Source organism: Aspergillus versicolor (genome assembly GCF_001890125.1).
Source record: "Aspergillus versicolor CBS 583.65 unplaced genomic scaffold ASPVEscaffold_7, whole genome shotgun sequence".
Classification (NCBI taxonomy): Eukaryota; Fungi; Ascomycota; class Eurotiomycetes; order Eurotiales; family Aspergillaceae; genus Aspergillus; species Aspergillus versicolor.
In genome coordinates this window covers 921,719-942,292 of record NW_024467530.1, presented here as the reverse complement: position 1 = coordinate 942,292, position 20,574 = coordinate 921,719, and the positions used below count along the sequence as shown (strand labels likewise).

Below are 20,574 nucleotides of genomic sequence, written 5' to 3'. Positions count from 1 at the left end.
CGGCTAGCAACAATATATGGGGTGGGATCAGGTTGCGTTGCACTGGTCATACATTTCGGGAGAGTTTTTGTGCAGGAAGCTCCGGCCCTGTAAAAGCCCCTTTACAGGACTACATATTACACAAGGTATATGAAGGCGGGCTGTGTGGTTGTATTGGACATATTTAACCAACACTTAGCTCGCTAAGCTGTTAATCTGACATGGGAGCTGAACTGAACACTAAAAGGCCTACACACATCAGCTCTTAGATAAAATTGAGTCGGTGGCTAGTCCGGCAAGTCCCAGATCAAGACTGAATTATCCTGAAGATAGAGATATTTATTGGTAGATATTGCTGGGAATAACTACCGCATCCTGCGTTCCTAGGCTCCTTCTATACTACTTGGCACCCGAGCAGCAACAATCACCTATCATTTTGAATAGACTTTCTTTCTCATCCGACGCGCCACCTTTTGAAACTAGGCTTGCTTGGGTAACGTGGAATGATCTTCAGCTGGGTCGGTTTGTGTTGGGGTGAATAGTTTAGAGAATTCGCATAATTTCACTGAAACAGTCAACATTCCACCGCTTGAGCTCGTGGACATGCCACTCTGTGACAAATAAAACCAAGTTTAGGATGAATTACCATATTGGCCAGTGCTATGTGTGCCAATACTGTTTGATTTTGTATTGCGGTCGAGTGATTTAGGGTACACCGATAGGCATACGCAGTATAATTCCCGTACGAGTGTTGGCACTCCGGATCGAGGTGTATGAGGACGGTGTAGGAAGTATTTGATTCAGTCAATGATTACGAGGACTGCAGCCCTACGTTAATATTTTCATTTGGCCGACCATCTTGTCTTTCAGCTGGCCAGAAGACCTTTTTCCAGCTCCCTCGCGGCGCGGCCCAACAGCTGCTTGAGAAAAAAAAAGACGTCAGAGTGATTGCAGCTGTGTGGTCATTAATTTGAGAAACAGGTTTGGCAAATATGACTGGATCACTTGGTCGCTCCATATTGGCCCGGGTACAGCGGGATAATGGTCATTGGAAGAGTAGAGAGTGGATAGGCTGCGTCAACGTGAAGAGGGTGTTATTAAGCAGCAGGCGTGCTTTAAATAGTTAGAGGACGCGTGAACGTTGAAGCTGAAGGTGCAGGAGGGGCCTGAGTGCAATGTGATCGCCTGATCATGCTGCCTAGTGTGGCTGATGGATGCGCAAGTATCCGATGGCCGCATGATATCGCAAAGGACAGAGAATAGATGGACAACAACGATGATTCTTCAGCTCTTAATGAGGCATGGCGGGATCTGAACAGGCGTCGTGTATCCCTGGTCGCATTAGCATCGGGATGGTTGCAGACTCAACCCTGCCAGACAAGGAGAGTAAAGCACCTGGACACACAGGTCCATTGCTGGTCTGAAACCCACCCCTTTCGACCTTGGAAGCTTGACGCACACCACCATCTTTGTGGGTTTTGAGTCTGCCTTGATTTTGTCTCGGTTGTTTTCTATTCTTTTCTTTTTCTTCACTGCCTCTCGACCTAGTTGGTCAGCCGAGTCTCTCGCATGCGACTGGCCCTACCAAGTAGATGACTGCTGAGAAAGATACATCAGCTGGCGGCCCGTTCTCCAGCCGTCGATATAAAGGGGCAGAATCCCATAATCTCACTGTCAACCCTTGCTATTCGTGCTCTTATTTCTTCCTCCTATAGCTACACGGCGCGCATACTCTGCAGCATGCAACCTGCTGCAAGCCGACCGATGCCAAGAACCGCATTTGTTCGCCCTTGAACCAAGACACATCCACGCGGCTGGCCGCCTATTGAAATCCAGGCCAGTGCCACGCCGTATTCTTCCAGAGTAAGTGCTGCTAAATGCTATCTGGCCTCACCCACATTCTTGTTCTGTTTTGCTCTTCTGTTCCTGGCGAGGGTGGTGTTGTGTCCGTCTGGTACCGTTCGGTACCGTCCGTTACCGTTTTTTGAAACCCACTTTCTCCGTCGCAGCCAATGATCACGGACCTATGACGCCATACCCTTTCTGCCAAGCCCTGTTCCTTTCCCCGCAAAACGACTGACGCTTGCAGGTGGAATTCGGTCAGGCTTTGTTTTTGACGCCGTGTAACCATTATTGACGTACAAAGGGCGAAGAGAAAGGGGGAGCGAGCGCAGAAATTGACTGTCAAATTCTGTTTCCACAATTTTTATACTGAGGAACTTGGGAAGCCACCGGGAAACGGCAGGGCCAGTTCCAGTTCCTGACCATCCGGGGCGGCGCCACATAGTCCACCCATTCACTGTCAGATTCGCTAAAAGTCAAAGAATGCCTGTCTCCCCGCGCATTTCCTCCTCCTCCTTCTCAACTCCGACCTCGTTTTCCTCGCCTTCACTCTATCCGTCCTCCTGCAGCTCTGCGGATTCTGTCCCTCCCCTCACCTGTAAGTCAATCGCTTGCCGCCTGTTCCCCATCATGCCATTCGCGACAGCGACAGCGATCTTCCCCTCCAAGCGTCATTTCCTTTCCCACCACTGTCTCGGGCTCTTTGTCTCTCTTTGTCTCTCTTTGTCTCTTTAGTCCTGCCCGGTGGTGTCTCTTGACATTCCTCGCTGGCTAACCGATACAAATCCCCACCTGACACGTGTGGAATGCTTCGTCAATTGTCTTTAGCGTTGCAAGCTTGATGCTTCTTGGCTAATCATGTTTCGCTCAGCAAACCTCTCTTCCCCATCTTCATCTCCCTATCGGCGACCATCTCACACTCGTGACCAGTTGGAAAGTTTGATCGCCAGACACGGTCGTCCCACTCGCTTCTCGCTGTCGTCCCTTGAGGAATTGACCGCAACGTGTTCCACATATAACCCTCCGTCGCCCCTCCCCCGCTCTCGCTCACCAGTTGTCGGCTTCTCCGATCCCTTTGAAAAACCCTCAAGCTACCAACCCAGATCAAGACCTATCCCAATACCTAAGTCGCCTTTCAACACACACGAGGAGGACATTCCTGTCACTCCATTGACTGGGCGATTTGAGCGGGACTACTTCCCTCATCGCGATCTATCACCTGAGAGAACCCGAAACGGACGTATTCGCAGCCGAAATAGTCGTCGCTACAGCGATCACCGCTCTCTCAGAATGCGTCCTGACAGCTCGAACTTTTACACTCCTGTTACTTCACAGTCCATGTCTTCATCTAGGCGTCCCGGCTCTCCGCAGCCAGGCTCTCGGGCGCAAAATGCGGCCAAGTCAGCACCAACTTTCCATCTCAATGACCTACCACGGTTTCATCCTGCCGTTTACCAGTCGCCTGGGAGCTCTCACACGCTGAGCGGACAGCCGCCGTCACCACGCCAGTCTCGACAGAATGTGTATCGCCCAGCTCCTATTTCACGAGACCAGATCTCGCAGTACCGTGATTTCGTCGAAGGGGTTGTACTCCAGAAACCGGGGTCGCGTCCGCTGTCTCCTGGTCCATCCGCCCCACGGTTGAATCCTCTCAACAGCCCAGGGCCTGTCACACCGTTGGCCCTGGAAGAAGCGGGTGGTTATCTGTCTGCAGGCGCCAATAGGTCTGAGCTGTCTTCACGAGATTTCCAGCATTCGGCACCCGCGCCAGATCTATTAGACCGCCTGATCGCCCGCGAAAACGAAAAAACTAGACAAAAGGCAAGGAAGACCTCTAAAGGGTGGTGAAAAGGATGGACACCAACCACGGCACACGACCACCATACCCTCTGCCCAGCGCCCTCTTCTGAAAACCTCATCTTCCATCTGCTAAAAGTTCGATCTGAGAATGTCCTCCACACATCTCCAACAACATACCCTTCACTTCCTGTATTCGATATCATGTTATACCCCGCATCGGCATCGCGACCACTGAGCCTCAAGCTTTCGGACTTATGACTCCATGTTCCATCCACTATTTGTGTTTTCTTCACTGGCTTCCAACTGATTTCCATTCCTGCCAACATCATATTGTATTACCGACATTCATTAGCGTATTCTTTTCGGGGTCACGAACTGTAGCTTGGGTCCAACAGTACCAAGTATTTTGTTGTTCGATCGATCTTCACTCGATGAGGACGATCAAGCAGAATTAGAACTTCTTGTGGCATAGACGCATTACTCAGCGAATTCTAAACTCTTGATTACGGCATGCCTCCAGGCTTACCCAATAAGCAAAAGATAACTATATGAAATCCGGAGAAGTACTATAGCACGTCCGACCGCGGACCAATCTCCGAAGCACGCTTAATCTGCTTCCCACTCATTCTCCAAAATTCAAACTATATCTCGCAAGATCGGGGTAACCCCTGCCCCATAACGCAATCCACCCAATAATGTCCATCAGGATTCAGGAAAGACCGTGCAGTTAAGTGATGGACGGGGCAGAGTTCCTTGGCAGCCTCCCGGAGAAGAACATCAACTCCCCGAACCGCCGGGGCGAGTGGGGCGGCGAGCACATACAAGCCTCTGGGCAGACTCCCCTCCTCAAGATCTGCAACTTCTCCAACTTTCTTCTTCTCCTCTTCAAGACCAGCTTACCCCCCGTTGTTGTTGAAGGGATGATTTCAATTTCCTACTTAATCTTTAACCTTCGAAAATCTCATACCCCAAGCCGAGGACGGATGTTTAATTGAATTGACGCAGGTACAGAACTGTCGCCGCACTGTCCGATAACGGACGGAAGATACTCAAAGCCTCAAAGCTTAGGCGAGGACGACTTACACGTTAGCTATTCGGACCGAACAATTATTACACAAATTGGTCGAACTGCATACCCGCCGGGAAAAAAAGAGAAATAAAATAAAATAAAATGTCGTCTTCCGCGGCGCCCGTACCGAGTTCAACAACAAGCGCAGTGGACGCGTCCGGCTCGTCGCAGAACCTCGCCAAAGCTCCCCCGCCCACGGCCGATTCCAAGCGCAATTACAAGGGATTTGTGGCTGGTGTGTTTTCGGGGATTGCGAAGTTGAGTGGTGAGTTTTTATAGGCCTCGAACTTGGCCTTGGTCTTGGGTCCTACCTTTGTGGCCATATTGGAGGTATAGGCTAACAGTTGCGCTGTGTGATTTTAGTTGGCCATCCGTATGTTTACTACCGCTGCTCGAGTTATCGTCGTTCAGAACGAATATGTATTGACTTCCGGGATCTGGCAGGTTCGATACGGTTAAAGTGCGGCTACAAACGAGCAAAGATGGACATTTCAGGGGGCCGTTGGATTGCGTGATGCAGACGGTTAGAAAGGAGGGTGTCTCTGGATTATACAAGGGGGCTACGCCGCCTTTAGTTGGATGGATGGTCATGGACTCAGTGTAAGTCCAAGGCGAACCTTATCCCCGGTGTCTTGGTATACTTGAGCAGAGCAAAAGGCTGACAAGATTGTAGGATGCTCGGTTCTTTAACGTTATACCGCCGCCTGCTTCTCGAGAATGTTTTCTCGAGGCCGTCAATACGTGCTATAACCCCGTTTGCTAAATACCAGCCGGACCCCCATGCGCTGCCTAGTTTTGGACACGGGATTGCGGGTATTATGGCTGGTACGACAGTTAGTTTTATCGCTGCACCCGTTGAGCACGTCAAGGCTCGGCTTCAGATTCAGTATGCGGCGGATAAGTCGAAGCGGCTGTATAGCGGGCCGATAGATTGCATTCGCAGACTTGTAAGAGGTTTAAGTCAAATCCTAGAGAGTATAATATGCTGACCCGTCATAGATGGGTACCCATGGGATCACAGGCCTTTATCGCGGCCTCTGCGCAACAATTCTATTCCGCTCGTTCTTCTTCTTCTGGTGGGGTTCCTACGATGTCCTAACACGGATGATGAAGGAGCGCACAAGCCTCTCAGCACCAGCGATCAACTTCTGGGCCGGTGGTATCTCTGCCCAGATATTCTGGATAACGTCGTATCCCTCGGATGTGGTGAAACAGCGCCTGATGACGGATCCAATGGGCGGTGCACTCGGTGACGGGCAAAGGAGGTTCCGGTGGTGGAAGGACGCCGCGGTGGCGGTTTATCGGGAGCGTGGGTGGAGAGGATACTGGAGGGGCTTTGTGCCATGCTTTTTGCGAGCATTCCCGGCGAATGCGATGGCGTTGGTTGCATTTGAGGGTGTGATGCGCTGGTTACCATAGTACTCAACACCAGCACCTTCATGATTTTTTTTTTCGCTCTGGCGGCATGGGGATAGAGATATATACGGGCTATAGATCTTAACTAGACAAACAATTAATATTAACGATTAGAAGACTACGTTGAAGATGGCAATTCTGAGAGTCGGTGCCTTGATAGGCGTGATGGCGGGGGGTGTCAAGCTCAGCCAGACACACGGCATTTCCGTTTTCGGCGACTGAAGACCCGCACCTGTATAGCTCAAATGGGATGATTGTTACCTTCTTGTCTAAGTAGGAGCAGCGTTTCTGCTGAGATCCAGTTTCCTTCAGACATGTCTAGACCGCGACAGACGCTGCAGTCGGGTGTCCAAATATAGACTGGCGGGCCTCCCGTTGCGGATAGTTCGGCGTCCATCATCTTCAGGCGATCGTCAGCCGCCAATTCTCTCTCAAGAATCTCCATCTCGAACACCCCTCGACTTCCTTCTCCCTCGGCTTGGCCAGGGACGTCCGCTCATTTATCCGCAAGCTGGAGATGTCTCTCAGGCTCCCGGCCCTGGTCAAATTTGCCTTCGATTAGCGAAATCTCGGCTGCCAGACCACCACCGCCGATCCGACGATTGACCACGTACGACGAGACCAAGACACTCTCCGACTTCACACCCCGCTGCCGGCAAACCTCATTCTCCAAGACTGTCGAGCCGGGCAGTATGGCCGTTGCGCGCACCATGCGGCGCACCAGTCCAATTACGATCATACTCGCCTGCTTTTTGGCGTTCGGCTTCCTCTGCTTTTTGCTCTCCTCGCCATCGCCGCCGGCCTCATCCTCACCTCCGCCCACCGCCGACTCAAGGCTCGAAGACACAGCAGAACACCCTCTCTCTCCTCCAACAAAACCCTTTATCCCACAACCAGTCTACAAAGATGGCCGCCAGCCGCCTCCCCCGGTCGTCAAGTACAACCTCAATAGCCTCACCACTAGCAGCGACGCAACTAGCAAGGGCGAGCGCGTGCTCATTCTCACCCCCCTCGCCCGCTTCTACCAAGGATACTGGGACAACGTCGAGAAACTTACATACCCACACGAGCTCATCTCGCTGGGGTTCATAGTACCACACACAAAAGAAGGAAACGCCGCGGTGGCAGCGCTTGAAAAGGCCATCAGCAAGACTCAAACGGGTGCAGTATCCAACCGCTTCGCAAGTATCTCTATCCTCCGGCAAGACTTCGACCCGCCGCTCCAATCGCAGGACGAAAAGGAGCGCCACAAGCTTGCGAACCAGAAAGCTCGCCGCGAGTCCATGTCCCGCGCCCGTAACAGCCTCGTCTTCACCACCCTTGGTCCAAGCACCTCCTGGGTCCTCTGGTTGGACTCCGACATCGTCGAATCCCCACCAACCCTCATACAAGACCTAACCTCTCACAATCGCCCTGTTATCGTGGCCAATTGCTTCCAGCGGTACTACAACAACGATAATAAAAGGCAGGAGGTCCGCCCTTACGATTTCAATTCCTGGATTGATTCGCCGACGGCCCAGGCTCTCGGCGATTCAATGGACCCCGACGATATTCTGCTCGAGGGATATGCCGAGCTCCCTACATACCGCAGCCTTATGGCCCACATGGCCGATACAAAGAACCCGCGCCCAACCCGCGTTATCGATCTCGACGGTGTCGGTGGCACCGCCCTCATGGTTAAGGCGGATGTTCACCGCGATGGCGCAATGTTCCCGCCGTTCCCGTTCTTCCATCTCGTCGAGACGGAGGGGTTCGCCCGTATGGCGAAACGCCTAGGGTATAGCGTGTATGGGCTGCCAGATTATTTTGTACGTTTCCTGATGCGATACACCTACCGTTCTTGATGAGTGTCTTTGGCTAACGATTCTTTTGGTTTAGGTATACCATTATAACGAGTGATGCTTTCTCTCTATATTTATTTATTTCCGCTTCTCGGATTTAAAATAATGCTTGTGCTTGCTTGTATTTTACTATGTACCAAGGTTAATGTGGCTACCTACTTATAGAATGGAACGGATTGGATCAGGTATGGTTGCATATGGTCGGTGGCATGCATGCATCCCGCGCGCCGTGCGCAGGCTGGGATTTTTTGAACCCTTTTTTCCTTTTCTATACTAGGGTTTTCCATATTGGTTCTTTTTACCAATATGCTTGGTTGTTGTTAGGTACGGTTTGGTTGCACTAGGCGTTTGCAAAGTGAAATAGTATAATTCATATATTTTATAATCTAGCGGTGTTACCTGGTGGTACAGTTGCTTGGCTTAGATCTTCTAGATATTTTTCTTTTTGGGTGTCGTTTCTAGGTGTAGGTGTGCGTAAACCGCATTGGATACATTAGGGTAGGTGGTGTTGCGGATATAGAGATAGTTAAAGGGTTGTCCCGAAAGTGTAGTAGGCCTGGTGGCTAGTGCGGTTCGTCTAGATGTTATGGGTGCGGTATGGATGGTCCTCCACGGGTTTGTGCTGCGAATCGGGACCAAGGCTTGATCCACTGTTGGTTTAGATAGATACTATTATCTGACAAGAGGACGAGATTTAATCCCACGAGATCCTGTACTTTGGTTAGTACTTATCACAAACCAAGAGTAATGGGAAGGAAAACTAACGCAAGCATAATCCCGGCACCAACAGCGACAGCGATGAACTGGATGATGGTCTTCTTAATCTCTTCGCCCTTGTTCTTTCCAGTCTCCAACAGCTCGGGGATAACCGAGACCGTGCCGACGTAAAGGAAGGTCCCCGCCGTGAAAGGCAGAAGCATGTCGCCCCATGTAAGGCTAGTTCCTAAGAGCCCAGAAGCGGGCGAGCCTGGAATTCCATCTGCAGTAGTAGGGTTAGAACCACCAAACTCCTGCACCGCGATGCCAATAAGGGTTCCAATGAAGGCACCAATGGCTGTTACGAACTGCGCACCCATGGCCTTGCGCTTAGAGAAACCAGACTGGATCAGAAGGGCAAAGTCGCCGACCTCGTGGGGGATCTCGTGGAAGAAGACCGCGACTGTGGTCGTTGCGCCGATGGTAGGCGAGGCATAGAAGGAGGACGACATGGCAAGGCCGTCAGTGATGTTGTGAGTGAAGTCGGCGATTAGGTTGAGGTAGCCACCGAGTTTTACGCTTGGGTTAACCTCATCTTTGACGGCGCTGGGTGCCTCTGGCTCTGGCTTTGCAGACTTGCGCTTCTTGAGCTCGTTATTAGTTGACCCCGTGCTGGCGCCGGTGGTTACACCGGTCTCCTGCGCGGTATGGCCGTGGGAGTGCGAGTGCGAGTGGTCATGGCCTTCGCCTCCAGTGGCAATGCGGAGAGTTTTATCCATGGCGACGAAGGTGAAGAAGCCGACCATGATGCCGAGGCCAAGGAGGAGATTGCGGTTTGGCTCGACCATGACGAAGCTCACATGCTCTGGGGAGTCTTCACCGAGGAAAATTTCCGGGAGAAGGTGGAAGAGCGTATCGCCCAGAAGGCCTCCAACTGCGAAAGCAACCATAACGGACAACGACGAGGGGTCGATGTTCGGAGGGCATAGTGCAAGGAGGAAGTCTATGGCGGGGTTAGCATTATTGCACGCGACAACCTCTAAACCAAAGCTTACTCGGAGGGCCCGAAATGTACAATGTAGCAAGAAGAGAGTTTACAGCTGGGCTTCCGGGGAACAGAATTGAGAAGACCTTTGACGTCAAGCTTGTTGTCTCGGGACTTGTTGCACGCTTATGTTCATTCAGGGACTCCACGAGAGGACAGCTCTAGTTCGCGTTAGATCGGGTTTTCAAGGAGCTGGACCTGATGGTATGATCGCAGGTAGCGGCCCCTTTATCCACCATATTGGCGTATACCGATGCACGGCATAATTAACGCACCTGCAATTGCTCCTCGATCTCCCTGACGGACAGATCGCCGACGGCGATAGCATCTTGGGCAGCTGCCAAAGCAGAGAAGAAAGCGAGACCAACAGTCAGCGCAAGGCCAATCTTGCGGGCAGGAGATAGAGTAAACACGGGCATTGTGGGGGATTAGTCTAGAACAGGCTAGACATGAAACTGAAGCTCCGTCGCAAGGTACTCTTCCCCGGCTGGAGGTGTTGACACGACGGAGAGCGATAAAGACGCCGATGTCGCTTATCAGGGACCAGCCAAACACGCCAAGGCCGGGTGCAAACACCACTGGCGATTTTCCCGCATCGATAAGGATTTTTATTCTGCGGCTTTAGCTTCTCGACAACCAGTCGTCATTTTTGCATTTGCCCTGCATACATTCGAGATGGGTAATATCCGCCAAGCAAAGAAGAATCGCTCCTCTGCGCCTAAACAGAAACCCAAGCGGTCTGGCGTGCTCAAAAACGGAAAGAAGAAGATCAATGTTCTGGGCAATGCTATTATCGCGGAAAATTGGTATGCTCGCCAGGTTCAGTCGCTTCCACCAACAACAGCAACAATTCTAATCATGTGCCGATTATAGGGACCGCAAGTCGACGCTCACACAAAACTACCGCCGTCTAGGTCTTGTCCATCGACTCAACGCCCCAACTGGAGGATCCGAGAGGCGCAAGACTGAGAATGGCTTGGAGGAGGAGGTCGCGGACTCGCTACACATCAAGGGCAGTGTGGATGCCATGAAAAACGATGCTGTGAGCGAGTTGAAGGTCGAGCGTGATCCTGAAACCGGCAAGATTCTTCGGGTTATCCGTAAGGAGGACGACCAGGTCGAGGTCGCGGGACGCAAAGTCCGCCGCTCAAACCCGCTTAATGATCCACTGGACGATCTGTCCGACAATGATGAAGACCTGACACCGCAAGAGAAAAGGTCCGCGAGTAAGATTGTGCAGCAGCTTGAAAGGCAAGCCGATACCGAGGGACAAGCCCCCAAGAAGCCGCGCCACCAAAGCAAACGGGAGGAAGAATGGATTGCGAGATTGGTTGAGCGACACGGCGATGACTACCAGGCTATGGCTCGGGACAGGAAACTCAACCCCATGCAGCAGACGGCAGGTGATTTACGACGAAGGATCAACAAGTTTAAGGCGACTTAGGCTTTGATTGTTTTCTGGTTGAAAGCGCATATGCGGCGAATACGGCGTTAGGTTGATTTCGGGCAAAAGTGTCTATATGGGATTCTAGAGTTGGTTGATTGTTGATGTTCGACCCGTTTACTTTCCAAATAGACATGCAAAGTGTGTCTGTATAGTGCACTGGCATTGATATCCACATATATACTACTATACCCTCTAATTACAATGGGTTCCCTGGTATTCCGCTCAATCTCCCAAGCCTCTCAAGCCCAACTGTAGCAAAATGTGCTCTTTTACCACACGACGCGTTTGTCAACAACTCAAAGCTTGCTTCCTCTTTCCTCATCCTTCTCATCCTCTCTATTACTCCTCCTCAATTCAATCGCTCCTACTGAAACCATGGCTACCATGGCTACCATGATCCATCCGCTCCTGATGGTTCTCATCCTATTCTCCCTCCCGTTCATCCATGCCCAGATCAGATAGTGAGTATCGCACGGGTATCCTACTCAAACCCCTAAAGGATGAAAATTAATATAGAATCTCCAGTGAGTCCCAAACAAGCCGCTTCCGCTGTCCCTCACCAAATATGTCCTTCTGCGCCGCTGAATCTCTTCTGGGCTCATCCATCATATCATGCGGACCTGATGGAACGGCTGAGATGAGGTCTTGTCATGTCGAGTATGTCTTGGTTCTGCTTCCACCATCCCACACCCTCTCATCACAAAGGTTCAAAAGAGCTATGAAGGACGGTCTGAACTAAATGTGAACAGGTTATTTGGAATAGTCCCAGTGGAATACAAAGGAGCTGCCGTTTGTGAGTGAACCAAATTACAACCACATGCCATTGTCTGTGATCATTACATTCACTAATTGAATTCAATGGGACATATAGGCTACGAAGCATCCGCTCGCTCCGGCAACGCGGTTTGCGCTTTCAATGGGACTGGTTACACACTCTCCGGGTTGACGATGTATATACCGGAGACAACCCTGTGTGATGATCTACTCCCCAAGTCTCCATCCATGGATGAAATGGATAATGAGGAAGCGCAAGCGGTAAACAAAAGACAAGATGAACCTGAGCCGGAAACAGCTCCGCCTTATGAGACGCCCATACGTTCAAATTTGCCCATACATTCAAATTCTTTAAGGGACTCTCAATATACGATTCCCAGGCAGCGTGATATCGCCTTGCAAAATTTACCTCGTGCGGCCATGCTACCTTCGATCCCGGTGCCTGCTCCGAGCGATGTGAGAGACCACAATAGTCCCATTTGCTCGAATCCTTGGACGAGAGATACAAGAACAGGTGATAGAATGACTTTAGATATCGTGCTCGTGGTCCCTACGCAGAGGATTGATGTCGCGAACTCGCTGTCCCAGCCTTCGTCTTCTGTGGTGTGGGCGACACAGCCCGCCCATATCAGTTCTCCCATGGTCACTTCAGATGGCGGTGATATTTTTCACAGTTCCGTGAAACCAACTGTGGCAACTGGGTCCTATTCTGTGGCCACTAATGGTGGTCAGAGTGGTGAGGGCCGGACGTTGAATGGCAGTGAGACGCTTGGGATGGGTTTGTCGAATGGGGCCGGGTACCTGAATCTAAGGACAGTGGTTGTTGTCGGTATTTTCACTTTACTGCTGTGGACTTTTGTTTTTATTCAATGTATTTAGGTTCTCGGATGGCTGGGCTTAGAGGGCTTTCTTTCTTTTCTATTCTAGGTCTTCTTGTTCTGTCCAAAGGTTTGGTTCAGGCAGCTTTGTTCGAGTATTTTCTTTGGATGTACACAGACCACCTGACTTATATTGTCATCTAAAGACCTCTCATATTTTGTATTTCTTTTGTCTCCAAGACAATAGCTAAGAGAAAAGAAAAAAGAAAAAAACATTCAAACAAACCTATAGTTCCTCCTATGTACGTAGTACGGCCTCACATATCACTCACATACCCATAGCGCGCAACCCTACCCCCATCCAACTCAATAAAATAATCCGCATCCTTAATCGCCTCCAACCGATGCGCAATCGTCACAACAGTCGACTCCCTCATCTCCTCCCGGAGAACCTGCTGAATCTCCAACGAGCTCTCATGATCAATAGAGGCCGTCGCCTCATCCAGAATCACAAGCGAGCTGCGCCGTAGTACTGCCCGCGCAAGCCCAATAAGCTGTCTCTCGCCCTGGCTGAGATTCCGGCCTCCAGCTTCAACATGTGTCTCGAGCGTCCATGCGCGCCGGCTGCAGATTCGGGATAAGACAGCTGAGCACTCGGTGTCGCTATATTCAGAGACTGGGTCGAGATTCTTGCGTATGCTTCCGGGGAATAGAACGGGATCTTGCGCGACGAATGTTACGCGCGTGCGGAGGGATTGTTTTTCGACAGCTGCTATGTCGATGTTGTCTATGAGGATTTTACCTGAGGATGGGGTTACGGCGGCGAGAAGGGAGACAGCTAAAGTGGATTTGCCGCTGCCGGTGCGGCCGATCAGGGCTGTTGTAGATCCACCAGGGATACGTAGGTTGATATTTGATAAGGATGGGTCCAGATGTGGTGCGTAGCGGATCTCGACGTCCTCGAAGACGATGTCAGCGCCGAATTTGGGCCACGAGGCTGGTGGGGTGATTGTGCCGGGTGGTTCTTGGTCGACGTGGAGAAGCTCGTCGATGCGCTCGACGGAGACGAAGTCCATTTGGAGCTGTCCGTATTGGCGGCAGAGACCGTGAGTTGCGTCGACGAAGTTGCCTGCTGCTATCAATGCAAAGGCTGCGAGACCCGGTGTCACATCTGTATACAGAGCTAGGGCTGTGAGGGCGAAGGTGGAAAGGGCGGATAGACTTTCGAACCGGTAAGACAGCCAGCTTTGGAGGGACCAGTAAAAGTGGTCCATTCCTTGGAATTTGTCCACCACTGCGATGACTCGGTCTTGGAAGCGAGGTTCCGCATGGAATGCGCGGACGGTGGTGAGGCCGTGGAGGAGCTCGCCGAAATTGGATATTAAGGGGGTCAGGGAGACCATTTCAAGCCTGCGGAGGCTTTGAGAGGTGGGTAAGAATTGAAGGAATGTGAAGACAAATGATGCAGTGAGGAGGATTGTAAATGCTAGGAACACCGGTGTTACTGAAGCGATAACGAGGACTGAGGATATCCAGGTGATAATAAGGAACGCGATGATCTGGAATTGTTGGCTGATATCACCATCCACCACCCCAATATCCGATGTCAGCCGGTTCATCAATCGCCCAACAGGAGTAACATCAAAGAATCGGAAGGTGGCATGGCTGACACCTATCATAACCCCCTGAAAGAGTTGTTGGCCCGCACAGTAGACAATGGTGAGCATAAAAAGCCGAGCAACAAGCATTGTAACGGCTGTGAACATGGTGATTCCGAGAAACACCAACAGCCATGGCCGCACATTCTCAATGGGTGCAGGGAACTTGTCGAAAGGGTTAGCTAGAGTCCACAGGAGTGACCTTGGTTGGACTGAGAATGCTGTCCATTGTCCAAAGGCAGCCTTTTCAGAGACCGAGTGCCCTAGCACGTTTGCAACTTCGTTGTATGCCTCTCCCCATTCCTTGAGGAACCAGGACTGTCCAACAGATGTCAGGCGATAAATCGACATAACAATTATCAGCGCCAACCACCATCTGTACTTCCCGGCTTTTATGTAGTTCCAGTACACCGCAGCCTTCACTCCCCATTCGGCTCGGTGCTCTTCCTCGATAAACTTGGACGGCACGGCAGCCGAGTGGTCTTCGAGCTCTGCCTCATCCGCCACATTGGCATCACTTGAGCCTTCAGTTTCGTCGTCCATATTTCCCAAAGATGCTGGCGACTCGAGCGTTGCCCGACCTTCTTGGATGTGCACAATTTTATCGGCAAGGTGTCGAACAAGGTGGATGCGATGTGTAACGAGAACAACGACGCGGCCGTCCATAAGAGGGCCCGTCAAGCACCTGCGGACAATTGTTTCGGCCGTGTTGTGGTCCAATGCTGACAATGGGTCATCCAGAAGCAGTATCCTAGCAGTGCTATAGACGGCCCTCGCTAGAGCAACTCGTGCTTTCTGTCCACCAGAGAGACCAATTCCGTTCTCTCCCACGAATGAGAGGTCACCATGCTTGAAATTCGAGAGATCTGGGAGTAAGGCGCAAACATCCAAGACTCGCTTGTACCGCTGTTCATCATATGGAGAGGAGAAAAGAATATTGTCTCGAATGCTCATACTCTGTAGCCATGGTGTCTGCGCACAGTATCCCATCATTTCACTTGAAATATAAGAAGTGCCATGGATTTTATCCAGTTCACCCAAGAGACCTTGAAGAAGAGCAGTCTTTCCAGCTCCAACCTTGCCATGGACAACGGTGAGACCCGGAGAAATACTCAGGTCGATGTCTGAGAGAACCGAAGAGGATTTTCCAGGCCAAGCAAAAGAGCATGCTTCCAGCCGGAGCGGTGCAGCATCTTCAGAGGTTGCAATGGCCCTGCTTTCTTTATCAGGCTCAGCCATGAAATCCTGTATACGCTCCATAGCAATTGAAGCGTTGATCAACACCGTAATCAAGCTAGGTATATCTCGCAGACGAGCCTCCAACATATTGAAGAGTTGTAGTGCAGGGAATATAACGTCGATACTCAATGGGTGACCAGCCAAAAACGTATAGGCATAGAGAGCAACGACCGGAAATAGGCCGCTGGCGAGAACATTGACAAAAGAAATAGCAAGACCCCATAGTCTTGTAATCACACGCAGTCTCAACTCGGATTCTCGAGCGTCCATGACTTGGCCCAGCCAGTGGTTTTGCCAACCATACCATCGAAGATGGCGGAGTGCCTCCACAAACTGAGAAGAGACTTGGAGCCTAGCATCCGTTGCGGTTCTTCGCACTCTCTCCCAGCGTAAGAGTGTGCGTGTGATAAGTGCGTTGACTGACTGCGCTACCACAACCACTAGAACCCCAAGGAAACAGGACGGTCCCAGGACTTTCCATACAAGAGCCACGGCAATCACCAAGCCCAGTGGCTTATTGATTAGGGAATCAACTTCCCAAAATCGTTGGGCCACCTCGTATACATCACCTCGAAGTAAGTTAAAGATCTTCCCCATGGAAACGGGAGCTTTAGACTTCTCTTTACGAGGACTTCGCCACAGCGTGAATAGGCTCCATAACCAGGATTTCTTAGAAGACTTATCAGGCTCTTCCCCTTCTTGTTGTTCGCCTTCTGTAGACTTATCATCGGCACCCTGCTCGAACAAATTCTTTCTCACAAGCGCTTTCTCATATACCATCATCATCATCTCACCACGGCTACGCTCATAACATCTTCTTCCGTACCAGAGGTTAAATACCTGAGATTGTGCAGCAATCAGGCGAACAACCAAGGACAGCATCGCATAAACCAATGCAACACGGTTGGACCGGTTCTCGGTCTTCATTGCTTGCAGGAGCTGCTGGAGGAGAAGGGGAGTCGAAAATTCTGCATATCATGTTAGCGAGTAGATTGTCAAGAATAATCCGGCGGACATACCACATATCATCTGCACTATTGAAATCGTGCTGATAATAAGAATGTCTATACCATTGGCCCGAAGTAGGCGGCCAATGACACTTCCTCGAAGTTGCCGGAACTTTTCGTGGAGCCTCTTGTGTTGAAATTCAAAGGGGAGATACCAGACATCATCCTCATCTAGCTGGCGTTGCTTGCCCATGGTCATTAGTGGCGCCATCCAAGAAACGGTGAAAAACTGCCAGAGCCGCAGGTTATCTTCCGGACTTCGAAATTTGCTAGATGGCTCCTGTCCCGCCGCACTGATATCAATGCAGGGTAACAAAGCTGGACGAATGGGCATAGCAAGGGCAACTGTGCAGCCCAACAGTGAAGCCGCTGCGGCAAGCTGAAAAGTGAACAGATTGGATAGTGCATAAGCATTGCGGTTAACAATAAAGGAAAACTCTGTAATTCCTGCAGCTAGGAAGAAGGTAAAAAGTAATATCGGGGCTGTTCTCGGGCGCTCAAGGGCCGTAAGGATCACACTCCCAGTCTGGACGACTGAAAGTCAGCTGCTGTTCGCAACAGAAACAGCGGTCTACTTACCCAAGAAGCAAAAAGAGTCCAGTTGGACAGATCCATACCATTCAGCACAAGCTTTAGAAGTTCGGCAGCGAATCCAATTACTGAGATGGCCAGGAGAGCGATGACCCAGCCCAGACGATGCTTCGTGTGCTCTAATGGTAGGTCTGGGCATGGAGGTAACTCCTGTATAAAAGGCCGAGTCCATTTTGGACGATGGATAAAAGGTAGCCATCGAAGCACATAGCTAAACCAAGCACAAGAGATCACGACCGCTGGGATCAGAGTAGAATACTCAATTGCACACGGCGATAGCCGAGCATTCGGCGAGTCCTATGAACAACGGTTAGCTAGGAACCGACGTAACATCCATGATCCATGAGGGTGAGTAGCTTGCCCAAATGACTCGGCATAAGTCCAATGCGCCATATTCCATTCCGAATGGCAATGGATAGTCGAATCTTAGAGGCGAGAAGACATTCCAAATCTGACGGACTGTTGAAGGATCATGATGGCGGAGGGGGCAACCCCTCCGCTCTCCGATACTCATTGGCCCGCCGTGTCTGTGCCTGGGGCACCAATTCTTCACTACAACCTCACTATACCACTCCCGGAGCACTCTATACCTTTAGCTTATTATCTCACGTGTTTCTTGGGGATGTGTTTCTTAATCTGTGTTTTCTTTGTTGTTATTACTGCTAATGAACGTTAGTTGACAACCGCACCCATTAGGCAGCGGTTCGGAAATATATACTCCAAGGTTTGAGTAGACGCGAGAACCATGGGCAGCCAACCACTTGCTTTTTTCAACATTGCTTGACGATGGTGGTAATTTTTAGAATATTTGATTTGAACCACCTTCATTGGCAACAATTTAAGATGCACTTAGCAGAAAAGAGCAACGAGATTTATCTATATTGAATGTTTGAGTTGCTACCAAATGAATATCTAAGGATAGCACGGCTTTCGGTAGAGATAGGTATCCGCCTATCGCCATCATACGTCTCGTATGTCTAGGACTTCTCAGCTGGCATACTGACTCGGTGAACGATCCGAACCCAGCGCCTTCGCCTCCACTCTCCCATGACATTAGACCCGAGATTCCCCTTTTCCTCGTAGTCTTGAAATGCCCTCTCTTTCCCTTTCTTCTTCCCCTTCTTTTTCTCACCGGAAACCTGTTGGCCGTACGTCTCGTAACCTAACGCCGATACCACGTCATCATCGGTTCTGGCTAAGGATGCTGGAGGCAGGTCCCAGACCCAGCCTCCAATTTCATCGGTGCCGGCACCGCTTTCCGAAGGACCACCGGGCACCTCGAAACCAACGCCGGTGATCATGCGCTCAACAACCCATTCTCGGCAGTCGAGATCTAATTCCCATTTCTTGCTCTTCCAGGCCCACCCGACGGGAGGCTGGACATCTTCGAAGAAACGACAGCCCTTGGGCCGATCGCCGGCAATACGGGACGGCGATAGAGGGTCGTATGGCACGCGGCTGAAGAGAAATGTTTCCCAGTCTTGTTCAGCGTAGGGAGCGAGTGAGCGGTATTGAATCTCAAAAATCTCCACTTCACGCTCCTCGGGAAATGAGTCCAGCGATATGTCGCCTAATAGCTGCATTAAGGGCATCTGTGGTGTAGCCGAAGTTGCCGATGGCTCTGGATTTGCGTCTTCACTGCCCAGTTCCTTGGTTAGGTCTTGAACAAATCCCTGGATATCGGGATGACTTGACAGAATTGCGGCATTCCCACCAAAAAGCAGGATATACCTCCAGGGAATGAGATGGGAGGTCAGAAATAACACTGCAGTGAGGATTGTGCACGCAAGGAAAACAGCGGAAGACAGCCTTTCATTTGAGAAGTTCGTCAACGGGGCGAGTGCAGAAACGGCAGAATCGTGCAAATCAGAGAAATCAGCCATGCAGTTCTGCAGATCTCGCATGTTGCGAAAGAAGTCTTTGGAAGTCTCCGGCACTGGCTTGATTGTCTTTGGCGGCCCCAGGGCCGGGCCCTGATACGAGTAATAAGGAGTTATACTTGAGGTTGAAGTTGACGGAGGCGGAGGATGGCGCGCAAGGAAAGTTGGGACCATGACGAATATAAGTAGAGTCGCAATGGGAAGCACGACTAGAAGGTGAGGATCTAGGCATATAAAAGAGTAGACAAACAGAAACGAGAAAGTATGAGACGGTTCCTTCCAACTGAATAGTTGCTCAGCCTGGTTCTGGAAATTGAAAACAATTCCGATCCTGCAAAAGCTTAGCATTGACCCAACATTATTGCCCTTAATTTATATTTACCTCGCATTGAATCTCCGGAAATTGTTTCCCATCACAGGAAGACTAAAAGCTGGTCGCTTGCTGTCCGAAGGGACGTTTTTCGCACCCACGGAGACGGACTCATCTTGCACGTTTTCCACAGGAACGACCTGTTGCAGGATTCTAACGCAAAGTCAGTAAGACGGACGCTGGGACAGTTTTTAAGCCGGACAGAAAGCGACTGAATGGGACTGCGTACTTTGTGACTAGCCTATCTTGCACAGAGTGTCGAAAGTCCGATACGGACCTTCCATGGCGGCGTGGGTTCGCATCGGTTGTAGATGCGTTCTGTTTGCCTTTGAAAGGCGGGGTGGGGTCATCGCGGTCGGCGAAGCCATCGGGGGTGGATTCCTCCATGATGCCTTGAGCGAGATGTTGCCGGGATGGAAAGACGATGCAACATCTCTAGCGAGGAAGAAAAGGGAAGGGTGGTGAGGTAATGACGATGAGGGACTCGGTCGTGGGCGCCGGAGCACATGCTCAAGCACAGAGCCGAAAGCTTGGGACTTGGGAAGTCGGGGTAGGCGCGCCAAGCCTGGGTGTATCGACTACGATTGGCACGCTTTCTGACTACAGCAGCCTCCTGAAGCAGTGAATCTGAGGCAAAAATTGGGCATCTAGTTTATGACAGCCATCCAGCCCGAGATTCCTCCCCGGCAACCCCGTTTATTTGGTGTGGTCCTCGTTAGGCAGACAGACGTTCTGGAACGGAGCTGGTTGCGGGCTTGCGGCTGGCGGCCTGCAGCAGATCGACAGGTAATTTCAGTGTTTGCGCTGTTTGCAGCCAATGCCCGTTCTCAGCACAAAAAAAAGGAGCAGGGGGCAGACACTGTCTAGTGGTTCAAGAGATTGTTAGTTATCGACGGCTGGCTTGTTTACTGTGTTCTTTCTTTGAAACCATTTCTCCTCCTTCTGCTCGCGTCTAGGAAGGCCCCGGAGACCCCTGCCAGCCTCGCCGTGTTTGTATTCTCTCCTCATCATCATTCTTTCACGTTCCGTACTAGTTCCTTCCCTGGACTGTTGTGGTTGTGATATCCGCTTGTACCCTTTACGAACGCCAAGTCCAGCACAA

At 50.9% G+C, this 20,574-nt stretch overlaps 6 protein-coding genes across 6 annotated transcripts; 4 read left to right on the top strand and 2 right to left on the bottom strand.

Moving 5' to 3' along the window:
* Window positions 1-2,679: 2,679 nt before the first annotated feature.
* Window positions 2,680-3,669, top strand: ASPVEDRAFT_30702 (uncharacterized protein; the record flags this gene model as incomplete). Its single annotated transcript, XM_040810377.1, has 1 exon — window positions 2,680-3,669. One exon carries the CDS (start codon window positions 2,680-2,682, stop codon window positions 3,667-3,669), a length of 990 nt encoding a protein of 329 aa, XP_040669998.1.
* A 1,123-nt stretch (window positions 3,670-4,792) lies between these two features.
* ASPVEDRAFT_63683 (mannosyltransferase complex subunit MNN9) lies at window positions 4,793-8,363 on the top strand (the record flags this gene model as incomplete). Its single annotated transcript, XM_040815691.1, has 6 exons — window positions 4,793-4,959; window positions 5,135-5,290; window positions 5,364-5,637; window positions 5,690-6,108; window positions 6,798-7,914; window positions 7,985-8,363. The coding sequence occupies 6 exons, from the start codon at window positions 4,793-4,795 to the stop codon at window positions 8,003-8,005; spliced, it is 2,154 nt and encodes a 717-aa protein (XP_040669997.1). The 3' UTR covers window positions 8,006-8,363.
* ASPVEDRAFT_43693 (Zn(2+) transporter YKE4) lies at window positions 8,287-10,178 on the bottom strand. The gene is made up of 4 exons (XM_040812881.1): window positions 9,964-10,178; window positions 9,699-9,849; window positions 8,713-9,646; window positions 8,287-8,657 (listed from the first exon to the last, which is right to left on the bottom strand). Exons 1-4 carry the CDS (start codon window positions 10,105-10,107, stop codon window positions 8,642-8,644), a joined length of 1,245 nt encoding a protein of 414 aa, XP_040669996.1. The 5' UTR covers window positions 10,108-10,178; the 3' UTR covers window positions 8,287-8,641.
* A 136-nt stretch (window positions 10,179-10,314) lies between these two features.
* Window positions 10,315-11,358, top strand: ASPVEDRAFT_196403 (nucleolar protein 16). Its single transcript, XM_040809211.1, has 2 exons — window positions 10,315-10,494; window positions 10,562-11,358. The coding sequence occupies exons 1-2, from the start codon at window positions 10,364-10,366 to the stop codon at window positions 11,130-11,132; spliced, it is 702 nt and encodes a 233-aa protein (XP_040669995.1). The 5' UTR covers window positions 10,315-10,363; the 3' UTR covers window positions 11,133-11,358.
* Window positions 11,359-11,993: 635 nt separating this feature from the next.
* ASPVEDRAFT_30698 (uncharacterized protein) lies at window positions 11,994-12,788 on the top strand (the record flags this gene model as incomplete). Its single annotated transcript, XM_040810376.1, has 1 exon — window positions 11,994-12,788. The coding sequence occupies one exon, from the start codon at window positions 11,994-11,996 to the stop codon at window positions 12,786-12,788; it is 795 nt and encodes a 264-aa protein (XP_040669994.1).
* An 11-nt stretch (window positions 12,789-12,799) lies between these two features.
* Window positions 12,800-20,199, bottom strand: ASPVEDRAFT_152613 (putative ABC bile acid transporter). The gene is made up of 6 exons (XM_040808317.1): window positions 19,702-20,199; window positions 19,485-19,625; window positions 18,245-19,433; window positions 17,211-17,519; window positions 16,644-17,157; window positions 12,800-16,592 (listed from the first exon to the last, which is right to left on the bottom strand). Exons 1-6 carry the CDS (start codon window positions 19,857-19,859, stop codon window positions 13,045-13,047), a joined length of 5,859 nt encoding a protein of 1,952 aa, XP_040669993.1. The 5' UTR covers window positions 19,860-20,199; the 3' UTR covers window positions 12,800-13,044.
* Window positions 20,200-20,574: the final 375 nt, after the last annotated feature.

Coding starts and splice junctions, on each gene's coding strand:
- ASPVEDRAFT_196403 (XM_040809211.1), top strand. CDS start 10,364: ATGGGTAATATCCGCCAAGCAAAGAAGAATCGCTCCTCTGCGCCTAAA. Junction 10,495..10,561: donor GCTATTATCGCGGAAAATTG/GTATGCTCGCCA, acceptor TGCCGATTATAG/GGACCGCAAGTCGACGCTCA.
- ASPVEDRAFT_152613 (XM_040808317.1), bottom strand. CDS start 19,859: ATGGAGGAATCCACCCCCGATGGCTTCGCCGACCGCGATGACCCCACC. Junction 19,626..19,701: donor CAAGATAGGCTAGTCACAAA/GTACGCAGTCCC, acceptor ACTTTGCGTTAG/AATCCTGCAACAGGTCGTTC. Junction 19,434..19,484: donor TTCCGGAGATTCAATGCGAG/GTAAATATAAAT, acceptor AAGCTTTTGCAG/GATCGGAATTGTTTTCAATT.
- ASPVEDRAFT_43693 (XM_040812881.1), bottom strand. CDS start 10,107: ATGCCCGTGTTTACTCTATCTCCTGCCCGCAAGATTGGCCTTGCGCTG. Junction 9,850..9,963: donor AGATCGAGGAGCAATTGCAG/GTGCGTTAATTA, acceptor AACGCGAACTAG/AGCTGTCCTCTCGTGGAGTC. Junction 9,647..9,698: donor GTACATTTCGGGCCCTCCGA/GTAAGCTTTGGT, acceptor ACCCCGCCATAG/ACTTCCTCCTTGCACTATGC.